Source organism: Oreochromis niloticus, linkage group LG3 (genome assembly GCF_001858045.2).
Source record: "Oreochromis niloticus isolate F11D_XX linkage group LG3, O_niloticus_UMD_NMBU, whole genome shotgun sequence".
NCBI lineage: Eukaryota > Metazoa > Chordata > Actinopteri > Cichliformes > Cichlidae > Oreochromis > Oreochromis niloticus.
Window position 1 is genome coordinate 33,215,532 of NC_031967.2, and position 12,379 is coordinate 33,227,910.

The window sequence follows — 12,379 nt, forward strand, 5'->3', positions numbered from 1 at the left end:
ACACATTTAGGAATTTTAAGATCCACCCTGTTGATTGTTTGGGGATTAATTTTCCATCAAGTGTCCTAAGGCCACTTTAAACTTCAGTAACCACCTGAAAGCGAACAACTGTGGGGCTTTTTTGTGGATTAAAAGTCTTTGTAGTCTCTGAAAGAATTTCTGTATTTTTGTTGCTTTTTCACTGATTAAAACCTGGATTGTAGAGTTGCTTTACACCGCTATGCCCCCTTTGCTGGTCCGAACCGTACTAGTTGTGTTATGTGGCGGTACCTTGGTGGCAGTCAGAGGCATGGAGGCATGTGCTGGCCCCTCCTCTTCTCTGAGGCTGCTGAGTTGAAGCGCACCAGTACGAAGTGCGCAGCAGCGACTGCACCGCTAAAACTTGGGTGAGTTGGATAAGCTCAGATTTTTATGCGTTGAAATCAACAAAACGTGTGATTTCAACGCTGGCTGGCTTTTAATGTTTGGAGCTTTATGTGTTAAAATTGGGGCGTTTGTCAGTGGGACTACTTTATCTCTCTGTCTCTGTCTCCGGGTAGATGACAGGGGGTTTTTTGGAGCCGTCGATGAGCGCGTTTGAAGCGGTGCCTTTCTGGTGAAGATAAGGGGATCGAGCTCTACCTGTGGTCCCCACCTTCCACCAGTCGGATCAATATGAAAGTCCTGTAAGGGTTTATTTTTTGATTTCTTTTAATAACTGCTCTGCAAACTTATTTCTCCAAAGTTAGTTTTCGGCTTTGCAGGCTGCCCCTGCCACTGCTCGCTGCTGTACCTGCTGAGTAATAAGTTGGGAGGGAAAATAACTAAAAGACTTTATTTTTCTTTTTGCAGGTTTTGTGTGATCGCGTTGACCTTCGCGGCGAAGTCTGCACTCGGAGTAAGTCCCTTTCGTTTACTGTTACACTCCTTCAGGTGGAGAGGATCCCCGCTTGGTTTATTTAGCGCAGATCAGACTCATAAACAACCGATTTAGATGGAGCTGTGTTTCGTGAAAGAGCAGCTGAGCTGTGACCAAAATGGGGAGCTTGGTGTCTCTTTAAAAACAAGTGCGATAGCTGCATGACTTACAGTGTTACAAAGTTACTGTCATACATCGCCGACACACAGGTCATCCATGCTGTGCATGGCCTCTGCCTGAAGCATATGGTGATACTTTTACCCATTTCTATCATATTTCCTCTAAAAAAAAACTGTATTTATTAAATAGAGTCAGTCTTTCATTGCCTTGTGTTATTGTCATTTAAAGTAAATTACATTTGCAGACGCGCTTGTTGCACCGTTTGTGCCAGACACTGCACGGTATGTGGGTCTCTTTTTTAAGCTTTGAACTAATTCCACATTTATGCACCGAAAAAAACCCAGTTCATATTTGAGTGGGCCCGCTCGCAGTTATTTGCAATCCAAAGCCCGCCCCGCTGATGAATATTAAGAATTAGGAGGATATCGGGCCGGCGTGCCTTTCCAAGCCACACCTTTCTGCTGACTTGATGAGGTTCTGCAGAGGGGATTGAAAATAGTGGAGGGCTTTGCTACTTCAGGCCCAATTTGTTTCCGTTTATTGATAATTTCTTTTGCATTTTATAATAAGGTTCGCAAAATAGAGTGCAATTCCTCTAGACGAGAATGGAACATCAGTGCATTTTATCTGAAACTGCAGTGTAATTATATATTCACACAGAAATACTCAGTGGTTAGGGAAAAGGATTAGGGCCACTGAAGAAAAAATAGGGGAGGTTTTTTGGATTTTGTTTTTCTAGAATTATGAGATTAAAATTAGAATTCTGACTTTTTCTCATATTGTGTATATGATGTATTTTTTCAGACATGCGGGCTGTATTTTTTAATCTTTTAACCTTGACTTTTTACATTTATTTATGCATTCTGTGCATCATTAATGCTTCACTATTCAGTTGTCCTCTTATATTACATATAAAAATGTGATGGGGACAGATCTCTCTCTCCTGCTTACAAGGAAAAATAAACAGCAAAAACTGCTTTAGGCCCAAGTGATCTTGTAACACATGAGTCCACGCCCTGTTGAACATCCATGATGCACACTTATTTAATGCATAATAAAAAAACAAACCAAGGTTAAGCCACTACATGATACGGCCTGCACCCCTGAAAGTACAGCATATCTGCAATGTACGATGTAAAGGTTTTTATTTATTTCTCTACTAAGTTATGCACTATTTAAAATTTGATTTGTATCTCCTGTAAAATACTTAAAGTTGCAAACTTCTTAAAAATACTTCTAGCATAATTATTTTTCCTAAAGTGTTCAGTATTGTGCGGTATTTGTTAGGAATGCATCTATACTGTGTTTGTTTACTGTTTTAAAATTAGATTATGGTGTGCATTTATCCATACAGTGATGTTTATCTGGTGTGTGGTGGAAGTGTTGTGCAGGCTAAAAGTTCAAAGACAGGTGTCAAAATAGCTTTTTCGTTGTTGTCTTCTTGCTACAGAAAGGAATACATACGGTAACAAACAAGATTAACAGCAAAATAAAAACAACACACTGCTGCTTTAAATGTCAAGATATGTAAACATGTAACAATCAGTGTATCTCTATGATTTATCAGCAGTTTTACAGATGTGTTTTGCATTTTTGCAACACATGAAGTGATATCAACACAGATATAACAATAAAAACCATAATAACCTTCCAGTTGCATCGTAATGCTTAAAAAACTAGATATTAAACACTTAGAACTGCTTATAAATGGAGGAAATGTGGGAAGAAGTGGTATCCTTCATGAGGTGAGATAATTTTCTTATCTCACAGCTGCATAAACCTGTTAAAAACCAGTTGGAAATCCTTAGAAATTCATTGTTGTAAAGCTGGATACAAGTCTGTATGTCCTACAGGAGTAAATGAGAAGTTGGGATCTTGCATTGCTTAACTCCATCTTCTTGACATTGGTGGAAAAGCAAACAATCAAATGAACAGAAGTGGAAATGATAGTTTACTCAGGTTTGCACCAATCATCTGTAAAGAAGCTGATTAAGCTGTGAATGAAAGCAGCGCCGAAACCATTACAATAAAAATTAGAATAAGAAAGAGCAGCGGCGCTGTTTGATGATGTCAGAGGTCAAAATTGGTCTTTTCTCTGAGGAAGCCACTGAAAATACAGCACATAGTCTCCACAACTGACAAAATATCAGATCATTGTGTAGATATCGCTGGGCAGGAGCATTTAAAATGTGTTTTACTTTGTCATGCTGGAGATGCTCTGGCTGGCCTCTGAAGGTCTGCTCACTGTCTTCAGTTGAAGGACGAATGAAAAAAGTAAAAAGTGCTATAATGCAGTAATTACATGCAGTTCGCTCTTGTGCTCTCCCAGCTGAGGGAGTCGCAGGAAATGCTGCTCAGGTTGTGCTTCAGCAAAGACCGACTGACATTAAAGCGACTCAGCGGCAGAAAGCTTCCTGTGTCCCAACAGGAATCAGCTGATGGAGCTGCACTGACTTTGAATTGACTCCTCCGCCCACTTCCCGCCTCCCTGTTGTTTTGTGTTGTGTATGTGTGTGTGTGTGTGAGTTGGTGACTGAGTGAGTGACAGATGACTTCATTGGGTGGTCTTGCCTTTCATAACCATGGTAGCTAAGTCTTTGGGTACCGCTGCAGTAGTGCGTGCTAAAGTTTGCATTTTGGGATGAATTAAAATATGAATTTCATTCCTGTCTTTGCACCACTGAGTGCAGGAAGGTGTTTGTCAGGTGGTGTCAGCTCCATCAAGATAAGAGCAAATGTTTATCTCTCAATGGAACAAAGTGAGAAGATAGCCCCTGGTTAGGGTGAATGCATTACTTGCAGAAGCCCAACTGTTAGTCAGTAAACATATGGAGTCTTGTCTGGATATATGTAGAACTAGAATAAGTTAGCATGTTGTAGTTGTATAACATAGTAGCAGTAGGCATTCTGAAAGGAAAAAAAAAACAAGTGCAAAGGATTTGATGCAGCATGAGATTTGCATCAAGGTATGCAGATATGATCCTGTCCTGTCAGTGTGCAACAAAGGAGAGTTTCAAGCACTGTGGTGAATCGATTAGGGCAGTTTTGAAGGAAAAAGTGCATCCACCTGCAAGGAATAACTGCCAGAGTACATAATAACTGTGAAAATCCTTTACTACTAACCATATAGTGTGTTGGCCATTTTGAAGTGCTGTCCGAACTTTTAGCGAGTATTGCTATACCCTATATAGTGCACTTAAAGGTGTCATATAGTGCCTTCCTAACCTAGTGAACAATATATATATAAATAGGTACCACCTTAAGAATCATATCCCATCATGCACTGAAGTAAAAAAAAGATAGATTGACAAAACAAGTGCCACAAAACCTTTGTACATATTAATTTAACTTGGTATAGTAAGTATTTATGACCAAAGTTCATGTCAGTATTAATTTATTTATCTGATCAGCACTGTGTGTCTGCAATGATACAACCAACAGTGCCAAGAAAATGAATAGTGTCCGAAATTTTGAATATTTTACAAATGAAGTCGTGAGTGCATTATTTCAGGCACAGCCGATCTTAACCATAATTATGCTTTAGCCGCCTAAAGCTAAAGTTAAGGGGGATTTTAGCTGATGTCACACATTCTGACATGTTTTTGAGGCACACTCAGCTCGAGGCTTCAAAAGGACACTTCACTAACCAATGGGTGATTGGTCACGGTGTCCACACCTATCTGTTATGCTGTCAGTCAAAAGAAGTACGTCAGGTAGCGGCCTCAGTTGTAACATTGGTTTTGGTTTGCTTGCTTGTGTAGTAGTAGTAGTTTAAGTAGACTGGCTGCTGTATTTATAAATTATTTCACCACTTAGTGAACGCATATGGAGAGAACGAGCATCTGTAGGAGCCTCAGCATGGTTTCTGTTAGAACTGACACTACTGTTGGCACAAGGGAAACTTCACACAGGAGTGAGGAAGAATGGTGAGGAGAGGGGAGGCGTTATGATGGCAATGAAAGCAGGGAGTCCAGAAAAACTAGAGAAGAAATCAACTCTTTAGATTTGTTTTGACCCAGCTGGGCACGTTTGTATGTACCACTGAGTCTCAATCTGCTGACAGATGAGATGATGAAACTCTTAGGTGTTGTTTAATTTCATTCACATCATTGTCCTTAACACACAGGTGTTTTGTGTTAATTAGGTTAAGGTTTGTGCTCATGAAATTTTTAGGAGTAACAGGAAATTTCACTGACTTCTGTCAAATAAGCCCAAAGAATCTTTGCCTGTATTACCACTGGACCGTGAGTACTCAGTGTTGGCGTATTATTTAGTGTAATCAGATAGTTTGCCCTATTTTATCAGATATTTACTTTCCATATTTCATAATTAATTTTTAACTGACTACCAGCTGATGCAGGAAAAGCCACCTCCTTTACCCTACCACCTTCCCCCCTTGAATTCCTCCAGTGCTTGGCAGGACTTGTCTCCCGCTCCCTGCAGGTGCTATAGACTGGAACATTCCAGAAACGCTAAGTGAAGGGACCAATCACTGCTTGATTTGTGGTTTCTAGACCCTACACAACACAACAGTTCTCCCCCCACCTCCTTCTTCCTTTCCCTCCTGCCCTCCTCCTCGCCTTTCTTCACCCGATCATTACCCCCCTCCACGCCCAGTTTTCCTATCACTTCTTGCCCTCTGTTTCCATAAGTCAGGCAATCCATTACCAGTTGATTTGTGGTGTGAATAGTAGCTCCCCACAACCTTTTTTTCTTTCTTTCTTTAAAAAAGCTAAAGTGTGATTGATTACTAAAGTAGTGCTCTCCTGTTTAATGCTTATTTAGATGCATTTAGGTTGTTCAATTTATCAAAACAGTTATTATGATAATTGGCGGATAAATTTAATCAATTTTAAATTAAAACTATGAAGATTCTTCTGAGTTTTTGGCTCTTGCTCAAACAAAGGAAATACAACGTTTTGCTCTGAGAAATGCAAATGGCAATTTTTCACTATTTTCTTATACTTTAGAAAATGGTGAAATTAATTGATTAATGAGACATCTGTTTGGGTTAACAGGAGTTATGGCTATATATCACAAGTTAAAAAAACTTCCACACTTTCTTCCCTGATAATTTATTCAGTTTGAAGGTTTTAAAAATGTGCCTTCAGGGCTTAAGCAAGAATTTTTTTTTTGTCGAGTTTAATGTCACGGTGAGGTCATACAGTATAATTCTCACTTTTCAAGGACGTGTTGTGTAACCTGTGTGAATTACGTAAGAAAGAGGAAAGGAAAGGGTGCAGATTATGACAGATTTTCCTCGTACAGTAAATTCCATAATCAGCCTTATATCGACAAATCATAATTAAGGGGAAACTGTTGAAAACTTTGCCGTATTTAAGATGGAAAACAAAGATGATGCAGCCAAACTGTGAAAATGTAGTGAAAGCTGTCAAATCTAATTAAAATGATTTAAGACTTTTCCTCAGGTTAAAATACTTCAGGGGTTGCATATGACTTTTAGTTTATATGTGCCACAAGTGGCAGTGGGAACGATCGAGACCGTAGTGTAGTTTCCCCATGGGAAGAAGGCTTGGGACAGGATGAGATTAGTCAAGTTTATAAAAAAGTTCTGCTGTTGTTTTGAAATGTGATAAAGAGCCACCTGGTAAATCAGTTTGATGTGACTGGGTCGTGCTGCTCTCTCTCAGTTCTCACAGTTCTCTCAGGCTACGTCCACACTAAAGCGTTTTCAAATCTATCCGGGCTAGTGTGGACGTAGCCTTAGGCAGACGCCTCTTCTGTCTCTGCTATTTAACTCTCTCATTTTCCTCCTGACTGCCTTCCATTCCCTTTTCTGTTAAATCACTTTTTACTCACGCGTGCCATTTTTCTGGTTTCTGCTTATGACTTCAAAGCTGGAATTTTAATTTTTCCCCCTCAGGTTTACTTAAAACATGTAACTAAGTACATTAGGAACACTAAACCAAACATAGCAGCTTTAATATGTTGTTGAAAAGCCTAGACCGTTCCTCTCCCACACCCACTGATAAGACTCTACTACCTGTGTGGTGCTTGCAAGCACTGGTGCATGTTTCCCCATAAAATCATACACATCCGTTTAGGTCCAGTGCAGGTGGGATGAAAGACACCCTGAGCTTTTGTTTTTTGTTTTTTTACCGGGAAATACCCTCATCTAATTATGTAAAAGGACATGCTGGCTTCTCATGATGTTACAGGTACCATGTACACAAATTTCGAATCTCATGTGATGGGAGAGCCAAGTGTGAAACCAAAAACCAGACAGAGAAGGTCTGAATGTAACGTCACATAAAATAATTGCGCTGAGTCGTAGCAGAGCACAGTGATAATGTATATGCTGAGAAACTGTCCACTGCATTCTCTACATCTAAGTTGGTTTACCTTCAGATTACCTTCTGTTATATTGGACTGATCAAATCAATCAAATGAAAAGCTGTATAATTTATATTTTCAGGTTTGATTGGTCTTCTTCATTTGCTTCTCTCATTGCCTTCGCCTTATTCTGTAATAATTCAGAAACACTGAACTGAAAAGTTACTGCCAGGAACTGGTTAAGTTGATTCCTAATAATGGCATATGATGCAACAAGAAGCATGTTTCATCTTTGGGGAACTATGTTTGTGTTATTCCTGTACAGAAAATATTATGGAATGGTAAATTATCACGAGACAGTCTATATACAGCCAAATCTGTGGATTTAACTTGTAGATTTTAAGGTTTTAATACGTTCTGTTTTGGTTTTAGTGGTGGTGGTTATGGGCAAATATGCTGGAGATGTTAGCACTGTTCAAACTTCAGGATCTGAACCTATCATTGCTCTGGTGGCTGAAGCTGCAAAAGACCAAGTAATTACCAAAAACAGGCAAGCACTGCACTAACCGTCTGATGATGGAATTTGAATCAAAGGGGACTTGCTGAGGCAAAAAGTATAATCCAGACTTAATGACAGTATGATGAGTAAAATGTACTTGTACATAAGCATACAGTCATGTCGTTGGGAGTTCAAGAGTGAAGGTACAAACCACATTGGACTACAAAGAAGTAATACCTCTCAAGGGTGCAGTAATATTATCCTTCAGTGTACAGGCCCGCTGACAAGCTGTTGTATCCCTAAAGATACAATAAGATACTTTATTTTACTTGGAAGTCTACAGTGAGGGACCCAGCATAGATCCACTTGCATCTGTGCAGAAAAATAAATGGTTCAGTTGGATTGATTGTAAAAATTAATAGAAACTTGAGTTGGAAGAAATTTTTTTTGTTGGAAATAATGTCAAAACTGTCAGACAACAGGTCTTTTTCTTCTTTGAATCCTTATTTAACAGAGATTTTGTAACACTGTTTCTGTTATACAATCCAGCTAAAAGCCCTGATTGTCATGTTTTTGCATTGATCCATGTTTGACTTCATTGATGTGACAGTGAATATTGTGAAAATTATGTTTTTTTAAAACAGTTTAAAAGCTATGGTTAGAAGCCACGAAACATCTGTTATTGGGTGTGGATCGTGTTCAGGACAGTTGATAAAGTTGACTGAAAATATGTCTTTTATGTGTTACAGAAGGTGAGAAGATCGTTATCAGACCTGAAGTTGGGATTTGCCAATATTGGCGCAAACTGGAACCACTGTGTTTTTGTCTGTCAACTGTCAGTTTTAGCGTCGCGGTTGAACTTTAAAAGTTATGGCAACATTCCTCTCCATTTGCCAATTCTTGGCACAGCTACTTTCACATATCAGTTCTGACTCATTTTCTTTGGATCAAGCACATGCTGTCAGGTTGTCCCACGATTGGTCGCAGTAAACTCAGAGGTCAGAGTTCGTCTGAGCACAACAAAGGCAGCGGGGGTTTGTGGCTGCAGCGACAGCTTAACATTCCTCCGCCCACTCTCTGCAGATTTGTTTATTGCACTTTGTCCTTTGGTTTTTTGCCTTTCATGAAAGGAAGATGAGCAAATTCACTGCAGATACAGCTAGAGCATATAGCGATATAAAGAAAAGAAAGGAGTGGGGAAGGAAAGTGGGGTGAGGTGTTTTGATGATGTCTTAGCTTGTTTGATGGTATCTTCTTTTATCCTGAAACAAGATCTTCCCCCACCTATGTTTTGGTATTTCATTATTTTTATAAAATCGTGGTTCTCTGGCAGAAATTGGCTGAGTGCCCTCTCCAGTTGATGCCCCAAGTGGAGAAGTTTAAGTTTAAGTATCTGATGGTCTTGTTCATGATTTTGGGTAGATTGGCAAACGGATTGGTGCGACGACAACTGTGACGCAGATGCTATACCAATATGCTGAAAAGAGAGCTGAGCATGAAAGTGGAGCTTTCAATTTACCGGTCAGTCTATGTTCCTGTCCTCATCTATGGCCACAAGCTCTGGTTAGTGACCAAAAGAAGGAGACTGCAGATACAAGTGGCTTAAATTAGCTTAATTTGAAGGGTTGCTTCAAACAGGAACACAGGGTGAAGAACCTGGCCATTTGGGAAAGTCTCAGAGTAGAGCTGCTATTTCTCCACATGGAAAGGAGCCAGTTGAGGTAGTTTGGGTCCTACTGGGAGGAAACCCTGAGACAGAACATCTCTTCCCTTGGGCTTGGGAAAACCGTGGTATCCTGATGAATGTGCAGGAGGAGGTGGCTGGGAGCGGCAAAGAAAATGGATGGATGAATGGATGGATGGATGGATGGATGGATGGATGGATGAATGGAGGAAAACCACATGTTTCTTTAAGGAGACGAAAGAGACTCAGAGCTAAAAGAGGAGTAAATACTTGATATATCTATTGCAAATAGATGCTAATATTACTCCAAGAAATCAGGATGTATAAATAGAGGAGACATTGTTAGCATTTTAGCCTTAAGAAGCTTAAATTCTGATAAAAAAGAATTAGTAGAGCATTTCTTTTTATAATCTACCACCGCTGTCAGGCTGTTTAAAGCATTCCAGTCTGGTGACAGCTGTAATATTTAAAGAGCTAAGAGTGAACTAAAATTTCATAGTATAATCTTAACGTGCTTCATCTGAATCACCCTTTCTGTGTACTCACTACCTAATTTATAGCCAAAGTATTCACTCACTGTCTCTTTACTGTTTCGCTAGCTTAGCTTAGCTCGTAGCCGACTCGTTAGCACCATGGCTACTTCACCTGTCCCTCCTGCACTTTCCTGCTCATTGTGTCAGATGTTTAGTTACTCCTCGGCCTCCTTTAGCAGTAATGATACCTGTAATAAATGTAGCATATTTGCAGCTCTGGAGGCCAGGATTACTGAATTGGAGACTCGGCTTCGCACCCTTCATTCACCCGTCTAAGCTAGCCAGGCCCCTGTAGCTGGTGCAGCCGAAGATAGCGTAGGCCCCGCTAGCTGTTCCCCGGCAGACCCCAAGCAGCTGGGGAAAGAGGGCGGCTGGGTGACGGTGAGGAGGAAGCATAGTCTTAAACTGAAGCCCCAGGTACACCACCAACCTGTTCATGTGTCTAACCGTTTTTCCCCACTCGGCGACACACCCGCCGGGGGTCAAACTCTGGTAATTGGTGATTCTGTTCTCAGACATGTGAAGCTAGAGACACCGGCAACCATAGTCAATTGTCTTCCAGGGGCCAGAGCAGGCGACATTGAAGGAAATTTAAAACTGCTGGCTAAGGGTAAACGTAAATACAGTAAGATCATAATTCACGTCGGCAGTAATGACACCCGGTTACGCCAATCGGAGGTCACTAAAATCAATATTGAATCGGTGTGTAACTTTGCAAAAACAATGTCGGACTCTGTAGTTTTCTCTGGTCCCCTCCCCAATCAGACCAGGAGTGACATGTTTAGCCGCATGTTCTCCTTAAATTGCTGGCTGTCTGAGTGGTGTCCCAGAAACGATGTGGGCTTCATAGATAATTGGCAAACCTTCTGGAGGAAACCTGGTCTTGTTAGGAGAGACGGCATCCATCCCACTTTGGATGGAGCAGCTCTCATTTCTAGAAATATGGACAAATTCATTAAACCCCCCAAAATATGACTATCCAGAGTTGGGACCAGGAAGCAGAGTTGCAGTCTTACACGCCTCTCTGCAGCTTCTCTCCTCCTGCTACCCCCCAAAAACCCATCTCCATTGAGACTGTGTCAGCTCCCAAAAAGACAAAAAACAAACTAAAAACCAGCAATAAACAACTTAAACATAAAAAATCACAAAGAAAGAACAATACAGTATCCACATCTGAACCAAAGAGTAAAACAGTGAAATGTGGATTATTAAATATTAGGTCTCTCTCCTCCAAGTCTCTGTTAGTACATGACTTAATAATTGATCAACAAATCGATTTACTCTGCCTTACAGAAACCTGGTTGCAGCAGGATGAGTATGTTAGTTTAAATGAATCAACACCCCCGAGTCATTCTAACTACCAGAAATCCCGAAGCACAGGCCGAGGGGCGGTGTGGCAGCAATTTTTCACACCAGCCTATTAATTAACGAAAGACCAAGACAGACTTTTAATTCATTTGAAAGCCTGATGCTTAGCCTCGTCCACCCCAGCTGTAAAACTCAGAAACCAGTCTTACTTGTTATCATCTATCGTCCACCTGGGCCTTACACAGAGTTTCTCTCTGATTTCTCAGACTTTTTATCTGATTTAGTGCTCAGCTCAGATAAAATAATTATTGTGGGTGATTTTAACATCCATGTAGATGCTAAAAATGACAGCCTCAACATCGCATTTAATCTGTTACTAGACTCAATTGGCTTCTCTCAAAATGTAAAAGAACCCACCCACCACTTTAATCACACTCTAGATCTTGTTTTAACGTATGGCATAGAAACTGAATATTTAACAGTGTTTCCTGAAAACCCTCTGCTGTCTGATCATTTCCTGATAACATTTACATTTACAATAATTGATTACACAGCAGTGGAGAGTAGACTTTATCAAAGTAGATGTCTTTCTGAAAGTGCTGTAACTAAGTTTAAGAATATAATCCACCCACTGTTATCATCTTCAATGCCCTGTACCAACATAGAGCAGAGCAGCTATCTGAACGCTACTCCAACAGAGGTCGATTATCTTGTTAATAATTTTACCTCCTCACTACGTACGACTATGGATACTGTAGCTCCTGTGAAAACTAAGGCCTCAAATCCAAAGTCCCTGACTCCGTGGTATAATTCTCAAACACGTAGCCTAAAGCAGATAACTCGTAAGCTGGAGAGGAAATGGCGTGTCACAAATTTAGAGGATCATCATTTAGCCTGGAGAAATAGTTTGCTGCTTTATAAGAAAGCCCTCCGCAAAGCCAGAACATCTTACTATTCGTCACTGATTGAAGAAAATAAGAACAACCCCAGGTTTCTCTTCAGCACTGTAGCCAGGCTGACAAAAAGTCAGAGCTCTACTGAGC

The 12,379-nt window shown here is 40.4% G+C and overlaps 1 protein-coding gene across 3 annotated transcripts in view; it reads left to right on the forward strand.

Annotated features, from left to right (window-relative positions):
• Positions 1-245: 245 nt before the first annotated feature.
• col4a6 (collagen, type IV, alpha 6) overlaps positions 246-12,379 on the forward strand; it is a 149,404-nt gene continuing 137,270 nt past the window's right edge. For 2 of the 3 annotated variants that reach the window (XM_005464060.4, XM_019353074.2), the window contains exons 1-3: positions 252-386; positions 540-665; positions 832-877. In XM_005464060.4, the coding sequence (XP_005464117.1) occupies positions 655-665; positions 832-877 (57 nt within the window). In that variant the 5' untranslated portion in view covers positions 252-386; positions 540-654. Of the gene's footprint in view, positions 387-539; positions 666-831; positions 878-12,379 lie in introns of all 3 variants that reach the window. The other variant, XM_019353073.2, reaches the window with a different exon arrangement.